Here is a 12,957-nt window from a genome sequence, read left to right on the forward strand (position 1 = left end):
CGACTGGAATGATCGGGTGGGGATCTCCCATGGAGACATCGCAGAGTAACAAGGTGCCTGCAGCGTGGAATTGCACATCAGTCGGTTGGAGGCTAGAGGTGTCGGTGCGATACGCCTGTATTTCAGGGTCGGATGCCTGATCGGTAGCCATGAGGGCATAATCGATGCCCAGCTGGACCGCCCGTACGGTCGCGCGAGAAAGGCAATCAGCTACCAAGTTGTCCTTGCTAGCTACGTGTTGGACGTCTGCCGTGAATTCTGAAATTAAAGTTAGCTGTTGCTGCTGTCGAGCCGACCATGGTTCGGCGGTCTTGGCCATGGCGAAGGTCAGTGGTTTGTGATCTACAAACGCAGTGAAGGGACATCCTTCTAACAAAAAACGGAAATGGCGGATAGCCAGGAACAGCGCCAGCAACTCCCGGTCGAAAGTGCTGTATTTGCATTCGTTGCGCCGGAGTTGGCGGCTGAAAAATGCCAGTGGTTGCCACATCCCGTTGACCCACTGTTCCTGCACAGCGCCTATGGCATAGTCGGAAGCGTCGGTGGTAAGGGCGATGGTGGCACCCGGCAGAGGGTGCGCCAACATAGTTGCATTGGCTAGAGCGGTTTTTGTGTTGTCGAAAGCGTTGTCCATTTCGACCGTCCAGGCTATTGTATCCTTTCCGGCCTTGCCTTTGAGGGCCTCATAGAGGGGCTGCATGAGTCGTGCTGCCTTGGGCACAAAGCGGTGGTAGAAATTCCCCATGCCCAGGATTTCTTGAAGAGCCTTGGTGGACTGCGGCCTTCGGAGTGCCGTAATTGCTTCGACCTTTGACTGCAGCGGAATTGCGCCCTCCGAAGTAATGCGGTGGCCCAAGAAGTCAATCTGTTGTAGGCCGAACTGACACTTGGCCGGGTTGATTACGAGGCCATGTTGGCTGAGGCGCCGAAAGAGGGTGCGGAGATGGCAGACGTGTTCCTCTTTGGTAGAGCTGGCTATCGGGATGTCGTCAAGGTAGACAAATAAAAAGGGAAGATCCCACAGGACCGAGTCCATTAATCGTTGAAAAGCCTGTGCAGCATTCTTGAGCCCAAATGGCATCCGTAGAAACTCGAACAGTCCAAAGGGAGTGATGACGGCTGTTTTCTGGACTTCCTGCGGGTGTATGGGAACTTGGTGGTAGCCACGGACGAGGCCAACCTTGGAGAAGATTGAGTTTCCCGCCAAATGGGCGGAGAAATCCTATATATGCGGGATCGGGTACCGATCGGGAGTAGTGGTGTCATTAAGGCGTCGGTAGTCCCCGCATGGCCGCCGTCCACCGCCAGGCTTCGGGACGATGTGGAGAGGCGAGGACCAGGGACTATTCGACCGGCGAATAGTCCCCAGCCGTTCCATCGTGGCAAACTCTGCCTTCGCAGCCGCGAGCTTGCCGGGTTCCAGGCGCCGAGCCCACACATAAACCGGAGAGCCAGTCATAGTAATGTGGTGTTCGACACCATGCTTAGTGGCCGAGGAGGAGAAAGTGGGCTTGGTCAGCTCCGGGAATTCACCTAAATAGGTGAGTGAACTCGTCCGGCGAGGACAACGCGCAGGAGACAATGTGCGACGTTGCGGAACTGCAGAAGCAAGGGATGGAGTGGAAGGTGGCCACGTTGACCAATCGACGATTTCTTACATCCACCAAGAAGCTGTTGGCGCATAAGAAATCCGCGCCGAGGATGGCTTGCGAAACCTTGGCTGTAATAAATTCCCACTGAAACCGTTGCCCGCCGAAGCACACCTGGACCCGCCGTTTGCCAAAGGAACGAATGGCCCCGCCATTAGCTGCCACGAGGGAGAGGCCGTGCATCCCAGACTGAATATCGAGTGCTGAGGCAGGAAGGATGCTACACTGCGCCCCGGTATCGCATAAAAAGCGCCGGCCTGAGAGGGAATCTGTAATGTAGAGGAGCTTCCCGGAATTTCCAATCGCCATCGCGGCCGCGGAACGTCCCTCAGACTCGGCCCTCCTTTTCTGGAGTTGCTGCTGGTGTTGATGTCGTTTTTTTTTTAGGCGCGAAACTGCAGGGAGGGCGGCAGCCTCTGGCTTTCGCGCCAAAACAGGCGTGGTAAAAACACAAGCTGGGGGATGGAAGCGTCGGGGCAGCGTTCGTGAGGCAGGGGTGCCTCGTGGTGGCGCAGGATTGCTGCGTGACCGCATAAATCGTATCTGCTTCTGCAGCAAGTGCTGCGCAATCTGTGGCTTCCGATCTGGCGAGGGCAGCCTGAACCTGCTCGGGTAGTTGACTCAGGAATAACTCCCGAAAGAGGAAACATTGTGGTTCTGAGCCAAGGAGCGTGAGCATCTGGCTCATTAACTCAGATGGCTTGGAATCGCCAAGCCCGGGCAAAGTGAGTAGCCGGCGGGCACGCTCCGCCTTCGTGAGCCTGAAGACCTGTATTAACCGCACTTTAAGAGTATTATACTTGATGTCAACCGGGGGGTTTTCGAGCAGGCTGATGATCCGTGAGGCCGTGGAGCTGTCGAGTGCGGAGACCACGTAAAGGTAACAGGTCTGATCCGCAACGATGTTTCGGAGATCGAATTGTGCTTCTGCTTGGACGAACCAGGAGGCTGCCTGTTGTTCCCAAAACTGTGGGAGCTTCAAAGCCACGGAGTTCGCTTCCATGTTTCGTCGCGCTTCGCTTCTTCCGTGAAAATTGTTCACGAAAATTCGGGGTCACCACTGTAGGAATGGCTAGATTCCTAACTAAAGGACTGAGGTCAAGTCAGTCTGTCAAACAAACGATGTTTAATACTAATCAACAGAGTTTAAAACGAAAACACAGGAGAACTACATTACAGGTCTGTACTCTTTGCTGGCTCCATGAGGACTGGCTAGGGCGGCTCCCCAGCCTGACGTCATGATGTCATCACGTTTTCCCGCCGCTGGAGGATCACGTGATCAACGTGATGACGTCATCGCGTTTGGTCTCATTCTTAAAGGGACCGCGCTATGTACATGCAATGATATGAACAAAGATACAGATTCATTCTGTAGCTAATAATTTGTTAAAGATAATTATGTACATTAGATCAGAGTCCCCCTGGTGGCTCCGCCACAATACTCTATTTGATAAGGACAGGTTACCATGTGACATACAACATACAATGTATAATTCTGCTGCTGATGTAAATCTGTGCTTAAGCTAACCTGTTCCTTTAAGGCCACAAGTTCTAACTGCTGAAAATAGGAATATACACAAAATTAATGTCCAAAATACAACTATAATTTTGCATCAGATACGTTCAAGTCTGCACCCCTTGGACTTGAGGAAGTGGAGATGGGATCCATACCAGGGGAAATGACTGCGGTGGGAGACAGTAAAGGTTTTGTTGGTGCAAAGGGGCATCAAAATTGATGTTGAGGGAGTGGTTGGGAAAATTGATGGCTGCAGAAATAGCCTGGTGAATGGAGGGCCAAAGGCCACGAAGTTGGGAGTCTGATAATGCAGTTGGCAGTGACTTTGGGCAGAGCGATTACCTTCTCCATTTTGTCCATTTAGTCCATGTGGAGATAATAAATGTCGTTGTTCGGCCCTTCAATGGCTTGTTCCTCCTCCATCTGAGCAACACGGTGATTTTTTGGGCGGGTGCCTCCAGTACACCAGTACAGGCATGGGCTGCCCATCCCATGTATCTATCTGGACTCTATGCTTGCGTTTTGGGACAGGGTCAACATCTGGTGGTCGGGAAACCCACTTCACTGCACATCTGGGTGGTGGAGCAGAGAGCCTGGAATTTCTGGACCAGAAATATAGTGAAGGATGACAATGAGACTGTAATATTCTCAGGGTTCCGATATCATCGTTAACCATTTAAACTTGATCCTTGTGACATTATTTCATCTTTTCATCATTCTACACATGAATAATTTACATAGTGCCAGTGAATTCTGAAGCTTATTCGACAAGGGATAGTATCGGAACTATTCCGAAATAAGTAAACAGGAATTGAACATCGAACTGATAATGAGCTACTAGTGTTTGTGTATTTCAACATTTCAGAAAATTGAAAGACATTTACTTATGCTGCTGTCAACTGAACTATTATTTTTTGAAGGGGATAAGAACATAGAAATAAGAATAGGAGTAGGTCATACGGCCCCTCGAGCCTGCTCCGCCATTCAATAAGATCATGGCTGATCATCGACCTCAACTCCACTTTCCCGCCTGACCCCCATAACCCTTGATTCCCCTAGAGTCCAAAAATGTATCTATCTCAACCTTAAATATACTCAAAGACTCAGCATTCACAGCCCTCTGCGGCAGAGAATTTCAAAGATTCACAACCCTCTGAGTGAAGAAATTCCTCCTCATCTCGGTCTTAAATGGCCGGCCCCTTATTCTGAGACTATGCCCCCTAGTTAGAAGAACATAAGAACCTTAACTCCACCTTCCTGCCCAATCCCCATATCCCTTGATTCCCCATGAGTCCAAAAATCTATCAATCTCACCCTTGAATATACTCAATGATTCAACATCCACAGCCCTTTGGGGTAGAGAATTCCAAAGATTCGCAACCCTGAGTGAAGAAATTTCCCTTCAACTCGGTCCTAAATGGCCAACCCCTTATCCTGAGACAAGGTCTAGACTCTCCAGCCAGGGAAACAGCCTCTCCGCATCTACCCTGTCAAGCCCTCTCAGAATCTTAGATGTTTCAATGAGATCACCTCTCATTCTTCTAAACTCCAGAGACTATAGGATCATTCTATTCCCATTGTGATCAGGGTCTCAGTGATTGAGTTTTGATCTGGAAATTAACCACTTACCCATGAAACAGTGGATCTAGTATTAATATCCTACTGCTTGCATAACTTTGTTTCATTCCCTTTGTTCTAATCTATTTCATTCACAGATGGAAGTTCAAGCACCACCTGGTGAGCCAATAGGATACATTGTCCAAAAATGGAACCCATGCTTGCCAAAGTTTATTATTCAAGATAGAAACCAAGAATCTGTTTTGAAGATCTGTGCTCCATGCTGTGTTTCTGGCTGTGGTTGTGCAGTTAATTTTAAGGTACGCCCTTCAAGAAATAGCAGAAGTGTATTATTTATATTGGTCCAACTGCTGTATTCCCTTTTGACAAGACCCACACTCCCAGCTGGATGTATTGTTAGATACAGCCACACTCAGGAAAAACTGCAATACAGCCACTACGTTTCCTAAGTCATGGATTACCAAATATTCAATTTGTGATTCAAAGTCAATTAACATTCCCTCTATGGAGAGGAAATACAGGCCAGCATCTATCCACTGGATGAGCCATGAATAAAACTGATAAGGAAATAAGGTAGCAGAGCCTAGGCATTACTGTTGGCAATATTAATGTAACCATGCATAACTTCCCAGAAATGCTAGGGAACCAAGGGTCTAGTGAGAAAGGAATTAAAGGAAATTAGTACAGGTATTAGTAAAAAAAAGTGCTGGAGAAATTAATGGGACTGAAAGCTGATAAATCCCCAGGGCCTGATAATCCGCATCCCAGAGTATTAAAAGGGGTAGCCATGGAAATAGTGGATGCATTGGTTGTCATCTTCCAAAATTCTATAGATTATGGAACAGTTCCTGCAAATTGGAGGGTGGCAAATGTAACCCCACTATTTAAAAAAGGAGGGAGAGAGAGAACAGGGAACTACAGACTGGTTAGCCTAACATCAGTAGTAGGGAAAATGCTAGAGTCTATTATAAAGGATGTGATAACAGGACACTTAGAAAATATCAACGGGATTAGACAAAGTCAACATGGATTTATGAAAGGGAAATCATGTTTGACAAACCTACTGGAGTTTTTTGAGGATGTAACTGGTAGAATAGATAAGGGAGAACCAGTGGATGTAGTGTATTTGGATTTTCAGAAGGCCTTTGATAAAGTCCCACATAAGAGGTTAGTGTGCAAAATTAAAGCACATGGGATTGGGGGTAATATACTGGCATGGATTGAAAATTGGTTAACAGACAGGAAACAGAGAGTAGGAATAAATGGGTCTTTTTCGGGGTGGCAGGCAGTGACTAGTGGGGTACCGCAGGGATCAGTGCTTGGGCCCCAGCTATTCACAATATATATCAATGATTTGGATGAGGGAACCAAATGTAATATTTCCAAGTTTGCTGATGACATGAAACTAGGTGGGATTGTGAGTTGTGAGGAGGATGCAAAGAGGCTTCAAGGCGATTTAGACAAGTTGAGTGAGTGGGCAAATACATGGCAGATGCAGTATAACGTGGATGCAGGGAGGATGTTTCCCCTGGCTGGGGGACTCTATAACGAGGGGTCACAGACTCAGAATATGGGGTAGGATATTTAGGACTGAGATGAGGAGAAATTTCTTCACTCAGAGGGTGGTGGACCTGTGGAATTCTCTACCACAGAAGGCTGTGGAGGCCAAGTCACTGAATATATTTAAGAAGGAGATAGATAGATTTCTAGATGCAAAAGGCATCAAGGGGTATGGGGAGAAAGCAGGAATATGGTATTGCGATAGAGGATCAGCCATGATCATATTGAATGGTGGAGCAGGCTCGAAGGGCCAAATGGCCTACTCCTGCTCCTATTTTTCTATGTTTCTATGCATGACATTCTTCTGCCTACTATTTTAATGAGTCATTAGCCCACCTACACTGTTGAGGCTTACATTAAAATAGCAAATAAAGGAATGTCAGGAATGTGTTAGGCTAATATCACCATCAGTAAGTTCAAGGCTTAAATTACTTTAATTTTCTCCTGAGAACCCTTTGAAATAGAGTGGGGTTGATGGGGACTGAAAGTGCCAACATGCTGTCTTGAGGGTTAGGGTTAGGGTTAGGGTAACGGGTAGGGGGTAAAACAGCTAGTGGTGAGTTTGCGTGCTATATTATATCCAGCCTTTACTACAGCTGATATGGGAATGCTTGTTATTGTCATTGGCAGCAAAGTGGGAAAATGTGCAATGTTTTAGTCCCATCACCGTTTTCCTTCAAGAACTTTGAATAGTTGGCCTTAGCTCAATGGTAGCACTCTCCACCTCTGAGTTAGAAGGACTTGGGTTTCAGCCCCACCTCAGAGACTGGAGCATATAATCTAGGCTGACACTACAGTGAGGTATTGAGTGCTGTACTGATGGAGGTTCTGTCTTTTGGATGAGAAGTTAAACCAAGGCGCCGTCTGCCCTTTCAGGTAGACATAAAAGAGCCAATGGTGCTACTCAAAGAAGAGCAAGGGTGTCCTGGCCAATACTTAACCAAGATGACTAAAACTGATTCCATCGTCTGTTGTGTTTTCATTGATATATAGAATCATAATACAGCACAGAAGGAGGTCATTCGGCCCATCGTGCCTGTGTCAGTTCTTTGAAAGAGCTCTCCAGTTAGTCCCACTCCCCTGCTCTTTCACCATATCCCTCAAAGTATTTCCTTTTCAAATATATATCTAATTCCCTTTTGAAAGTTACTATTGAACCTGCTTCCACCACTCTTTCAGGCAGTGCATTCTAGATCATGACAACTCGCTATGTCACAAAATTTTCTCTTCATCTCCCCCTCTGGTTCTTTTGCCAATTATCTTAAATGGTCCTGCACTCGGGCAGGTCCTAACTAAAGTCATGCAATTCTTGAGCCACTTACCAGGAAAGAAGAGTTGAGATGGTTTCCCATTGCTTTCCTCACAGTTTTTAATCTTGGTAGTATCTTCTCCTAGGTGGGCTGTAACCAATGCTAAAGAGCCCCACTCATCCTTACGATGGTGGGGGGGGGGGGGGGTGGCAGGGGGGCAAGTATCCCCGCTGGACGCCAACCCAGAACTCAGAGCCATCGCCCCCGCCTCTGCTCACTGGGGCTGTCTGGAATGTAGCTCGAACCCTATACCTTCTGATTCAGAGGTGGGAATACTACCACTGAACTACTGGTCACTCCATCCAGACATGGGTACTCCTCTGGATATCAACCTAGTACTTAGCATATTCCAGTCTCGACTCGCCAGGGCTGTCTGGAATGGAACTCGAACCCTTTACCTTCTGACTCAGAGGCAGAATGTTATCATAGAATGGTTACAGCAGAGAAGGAGGCCATTTGGCCCGTCGAGCCCGTGCCGGCTCTCTGCAAGAGCACTTCAGCTAAGCCAAAGACTCATTCCCCTCAGACAGATGAACTGGGCATTTATCTCATTACTCTTTGTGGGATCTTGCTGTGTAAAGATTGGCTTCTGTATTTGATGACATCATAACAGTGACTGTATTTCAAAAGTGCTTCATTGGCTGTGAACATGTTGGGACATCCTGAAGACATGAAAGGCGCGAATCAAATGCAAGTTCTTTCTTTCTTTCTTGTCTGAAATAGCATTGAATACCATCACTGGTGGCCTTGCATTGTCACCATTTTATTACTTTATTACAGATTACAAACCTTGATGAATCTGAAACAGTAGGAAAAATCACGAAGAAGTGGGGCGGACTAATGGTCGAAGCTCTCACAGATGTAGATAATTTTGAGATCAGCTTTCCAATTAACTTGGACGTTAGGGCTAAAGCGACCCTGATGGGCGCCTGCTTTTTAATTGTAAGTATAGAAGTGTTAGTGCAACATGCAACTGATTTACCAGGTTGATAGCAGAACTGAGAGGGTCTGAATTACAAAGAAAGGCGAGAGTCACCAGGCGGTATCTTCTCAAACTAAGAAGATTGAGAGAGAATTTGTTAGAGACATTCAAAATATTTTTTTTAAATAGAAGGGATAAACTTAGATGGATTATTTCCATTGATATGTACATCACAAGGCTATGATCTCAAGATAAGCATTGGATGCATAAAAGGGGAAATTAAAAGAAACTTTCAGAATGTAGAATGCTTTACCTTAAGTGGTGATCATCGTTGAAATTTTTGCAATAGTAAAATAAGGTACAACATAATTACTTGAAGAAGAATACAAAAGCCTATGAGGAGAAAGCAGGAGAATGGGATTCGTCTGGGGAGAAAGAAGGAAAAGTGGACAGTATAAAAGTAGCCCCTACGAGGGACCTAGATGCAGCACAGGCAAGAAAGGGTGAACAGCCTTCTGCCATGCTAAAATTTCTATAGGGGCGATTTTAACCCTGCCCGCTTGGTGGTAACCAGGCGGACAGTTAAAATCGCCCAGGGGACTTACCCGCCGACGTCCCACAGCCTTTGGTTTTAACACAATCTTCTGAGTAGGTGGGAAGGATACCCGACAGAAACCAGTGAGGTACCTCTTTAAATATGCAGATCAGGCTTCAATGATGTCATCGGGGCCCGACTGCTATTTTAACTATGGGGATGCCAACTGTGGCTTTCCTGCCAGGTCAACCTAATGGGAAAAGGAGCCGGGGCCAGAAGAGGCCCAAAGAGGCAAGTCTTTTTAACTTTTTTATCACTTTCTTTGTGGGATCAGGAGCAGAGCCTCATGCAGCTGAAATCTAGACGGTTTACCGCCCGCCTCGGTCCCTACCTGCCCGATTCCTGCCCTGAGCTAAAATCAGGGCTCATCCCTGCCTTTGGTGATCAGGCTGGGAAAATATCTTACGATCCTCTTGTACATTAACCAAAGGAAAGGATAAGGGAAGCACTTTCAATAACAGAACTAAGATTAAAGAGCAAGCATCACTTTCCACAATTTTTAAAAATGTAAATTCTTAAGAATGATCATTATTGTTAATACCTACATTTGACCTTAGCCTCCCTGAGCTAGGGAAGAGCGGGGGGGAAATCAGCTAGAATCCCCCCGCTCCTGATCGGTTTCCGTGACTCTTACTGGACATTGGGTGAGGGAGGATAGAATCAGGCTCAGCTGTGACACCATGATTGAACAGCCTGCTGATACTCACTGTCCAGACTCATGAAGAACATCTACTTAGCGGAGGTGGCAGAGGGCTGCCAAAGCCCCTGGAACTAAACCCCAGCATGAGTCAGCGACTTCAGGAGGAATCTGGAGAGAAAATAGAAAGAACATAATGGCATTGAAATTACACCGTGGGAATATTAATGTATAAATTCTTCTGGCCATTATTTTAACTGTGGCATTAATCCATTTATTATAATTGGGTTAGAGAGGAATTTTCATACAAATGTGTTCATAGCATTCATAGGATAATATTTGCACAGTATAATTTCATGATCAGTGTCTCCAAAGCTGAGATATGTTGAGCCATTGATAAAACACGATGTTCTCTCTGATGCGTTACTGTCTTGCAACGCACCCCAATGTGATTGTTTTCCTAGATTTATTGATGATTGAACAGTTTCTTCATCTTTTGCGATTCCTATTCAATACTGACAAAATGTAAGTAATTCTCTTTAAATCTGAACTGAACCAGACTGTTCTCAACCTCAGCGTCCAATTTGACCCAAAGCTGAGCTTCCGACCCCAATTCCTCTTCATCACAAAGACCACCTCCATAACCTCATCCACCTCTGCCTCTCCCTCAGCCCGCCTGCCGCTGAATCCCTCACCCATGCCTTTGTCACCTACAAATTCAGCTATTCCAATATATCCTATTCCGCATTGTGTCACTCACCTATTGACTCTGCGCGTGCATCCCCCAGTGCCTCCAATTTAAAATGTCATCCTTGTGTTCAAATTCATTCATTGCCTCACCACTCCCTCTCTCTATGTGACTGTCTGCAGCCGTTACCTTCCGAGAACTCAGATTTCCTCCAACTCTGGACTCTTGTGCATCCCAAAATCTCTCTGCCCCACAGTCGGCGGCCACACCTTCAGCCATCTAGGCTCCAAGCTCTAGAATTCCCTCCCTAAACATCTTCAGGTCTCAACCGCCTTCTCCTTCTACTTGAAGACACTGCTTAAAACCCACCCACCTCTATGACCAGGCTTTTAGTCACCCATCCTAATATCTCGTTCCCTGGCTCGGTGTCAATTTTTGTCTGATTATGTGTCTGTGAAGCACCTTAGGACGTTTTTCTACGTTAAAGGTATAAATGCAAGCTGTTGAATGAAACTGTGCTTTTGCAGGATTATCTGTACTTTGAAGCGACAAAGCGATGAGAAGTGGATGATTGGAAAAGATACTTCCTGAGTAAGTAAACACATGAACAACCCACCCCCCCACCTCTACATACAAATTTAGCAGCATTAATGCTCTGTAACTGCGTTACAATCACAAACAATAACACCATTGCTTTTGTGATTAAATTTACAGGTATCAAGTACATTGTGAGGAAAGATGTGAGGAAACTCGAATGGAGCATAACCCTCTCTTATGTTCATTAATAAATAGACATTCTTATTATGAACACAGCTAGCTTTTGCTAGACACTTTTATTGAGCACATGTGGACTAGGTACAGTATCTGTAGAGGCTTCCATCTTGACTGCTGCCTTGTGGGTAGCCTAGTGCCTCATGGGTAATGTAGTCTTAATATACATACAGCTGGGTAGTGTAGTCTTATACATACAGCTATATACAGCTCTACACAGCTCTACGGCTCCACCTAGTGTCCACTATAGAATGACATGTTATTGATCATTACACCCTCTATTCCTTTTACCCTCATATGCTTACCTAGCCAATCCTTAAATGCATCTATACTATTCGCTTCAACCACTCCCTGTGGTAGCGAGTTCCACATTCTCACCATTCTCTGAGTAAAGAAGTTTCTTCTGAATTCCCTATTGGGTTTCTTGCTGACTATTTTATATTGATGGCCTCTAGTTAACTCTTCCCCACAAGTGGAAATACTCTCTCTGGATCCACTCTATCAAAACCTTTCATAATTTTACCTCTACGAGGTCACAACACAGCCTTCTCTTTTCAAGAGAAAAAGAGACCCAGCCTGTTTATTCTTTCCTGATATGTATACCCTCGCATTTCTGGTATCATCCCTGTAAATCTTTTTTGCACCCTCTCCAGTGCCTCTATATACTTTTTATAAAATGGCAAACAGAATTGTACACAGTTCTCCAAGTGTGGTCCAACAAAGGTTCAATACAAGTTTAACATAACTTCTCTACTTTTCAATTCAATCCCTCTAGAAATAAAACCTAGTGCTTGGTTTGCCTTTTTATGGCCTTGTTAACCTGTGTCGCTACTTTCAGTGACTTGTGTATATGTACTCCGAGATCCCTTTGCTCTTCTACCCCACTTAGATTTGTATTTTCCAAGTAATATGTGACCTCCTTATTTTTCTTACCAAAATGTAACCTCACATTTATCTGTGTTGAATTTCATTTGCCAATTATATGCCCATTCTTCAAGTTTATTAATGTCTTCTTGTAATTTGTTGCAGCCCTCCTCAGTATTGTCTATCCCCCCAATTTGGTGTCATCTGCAAATTTAGAAATTGTGTATTTGATTCCAAAGTCTAAATCATTAATATAAGTTGTGAACAACAGCGGTCCCAGCACTGATCCTTGTGGAACACCACTTCCCACCTTCTGCCACTCTGAATAGTTACCCTTTACCCCTACTCTCTGCTTTCTGTCTTGAAGCCAACTAGTTATCCATTCTGCTACTTGCCCCCTGACTCCGCATGCTCTGACCTTATTCATTAGTCTATTCTGTGGTACCTTATCGAAGGCCTTTTGAAAATCTAAATAAATTACATCTACTACATTACCCTTGTCTACTCTCTCTGTTACCACTTCAAAAAATTCAATGAGGTTGGCCAAGCAAGACTTTCCCTTTAGAAATCCATGTTGACTATTCATTATTATATTATTCATTTCTAGATGTTCTTCTATTTTCTCCTTAAGTAGGGATTCCATTATTTTTCCTATCACCGATGTTAAGCTGACTGGCCTATAGTTTATTTTATTCATTTATGGGATGTGGGCATCGCTGGCAAGGCCAGCATTTATTGCCCATCCCTAATTGCCCTTGAGAAGGTGGTTGTGAGCCGCGTTCTTGAACCGCTGCAGTCCGTGTGGTGAAGGTACTCCCACAGTGCTTTTAGGGAGTTCCAGGATTTTGACCCAGCGCCGATGAAGGA

At 45.4% G+C, this 12,957-nt stretch overlaps 1 protein-coding gene across 3 annotated transcripts in view; it reads left to right on the forward strand.

Annotated features, from left to right (window-relative positions):
* The window catches only part of LOC147115542 (phospholipid scramblase 1-like), a 123,798-nt gene that overhangs the window by 54,546 nt on the left and 56,295 nt on the right, over nt 1-12,957 (forward strand). For 2 of the 3 annotated variants that reach the window (XM_085989855.1, XM_085989852.1), the window contains exons 4-7: nt 4,881-5,042; nt 8,394-8,555; nt 10,983-11,046; nt 11,170-12,228. In XM_085989855.1, coding sequence (XP_085845981.1) covers nt 4,881-5,042; nt 8,394-8,555; nt 10,983-11,015 — 357 coding nt within the window. In that variant the 3' untranslated portion in view covers nt 11,016-11,046; nt 11,170-12,228. Of the gene's footprint in view, nt 1-4,880; nt 5,043-8,393; nt 8,556-10,982; nt 11,047-11,169; nt 12,229-12,957 lie in introns of those variants that run through there. The other variant, XM_085989853.1, reaches the window with a different exon arrangement.

This window comes from Somniosus microcephalus, chromosome 6 (assembly GCF_052327205.1).
Source record: "Somniosus microcephalus isolate GS21.2 chromosome 6, FLI_Smic_1.0, whole genome shotgun sequence".
Taxonomy (NCBI): Eukaryota; Metazoa; Chordata; class Chondrichthyes; order Squaliformes; family Somniosidae; genus Somniosus; species Somniosus microcephalus.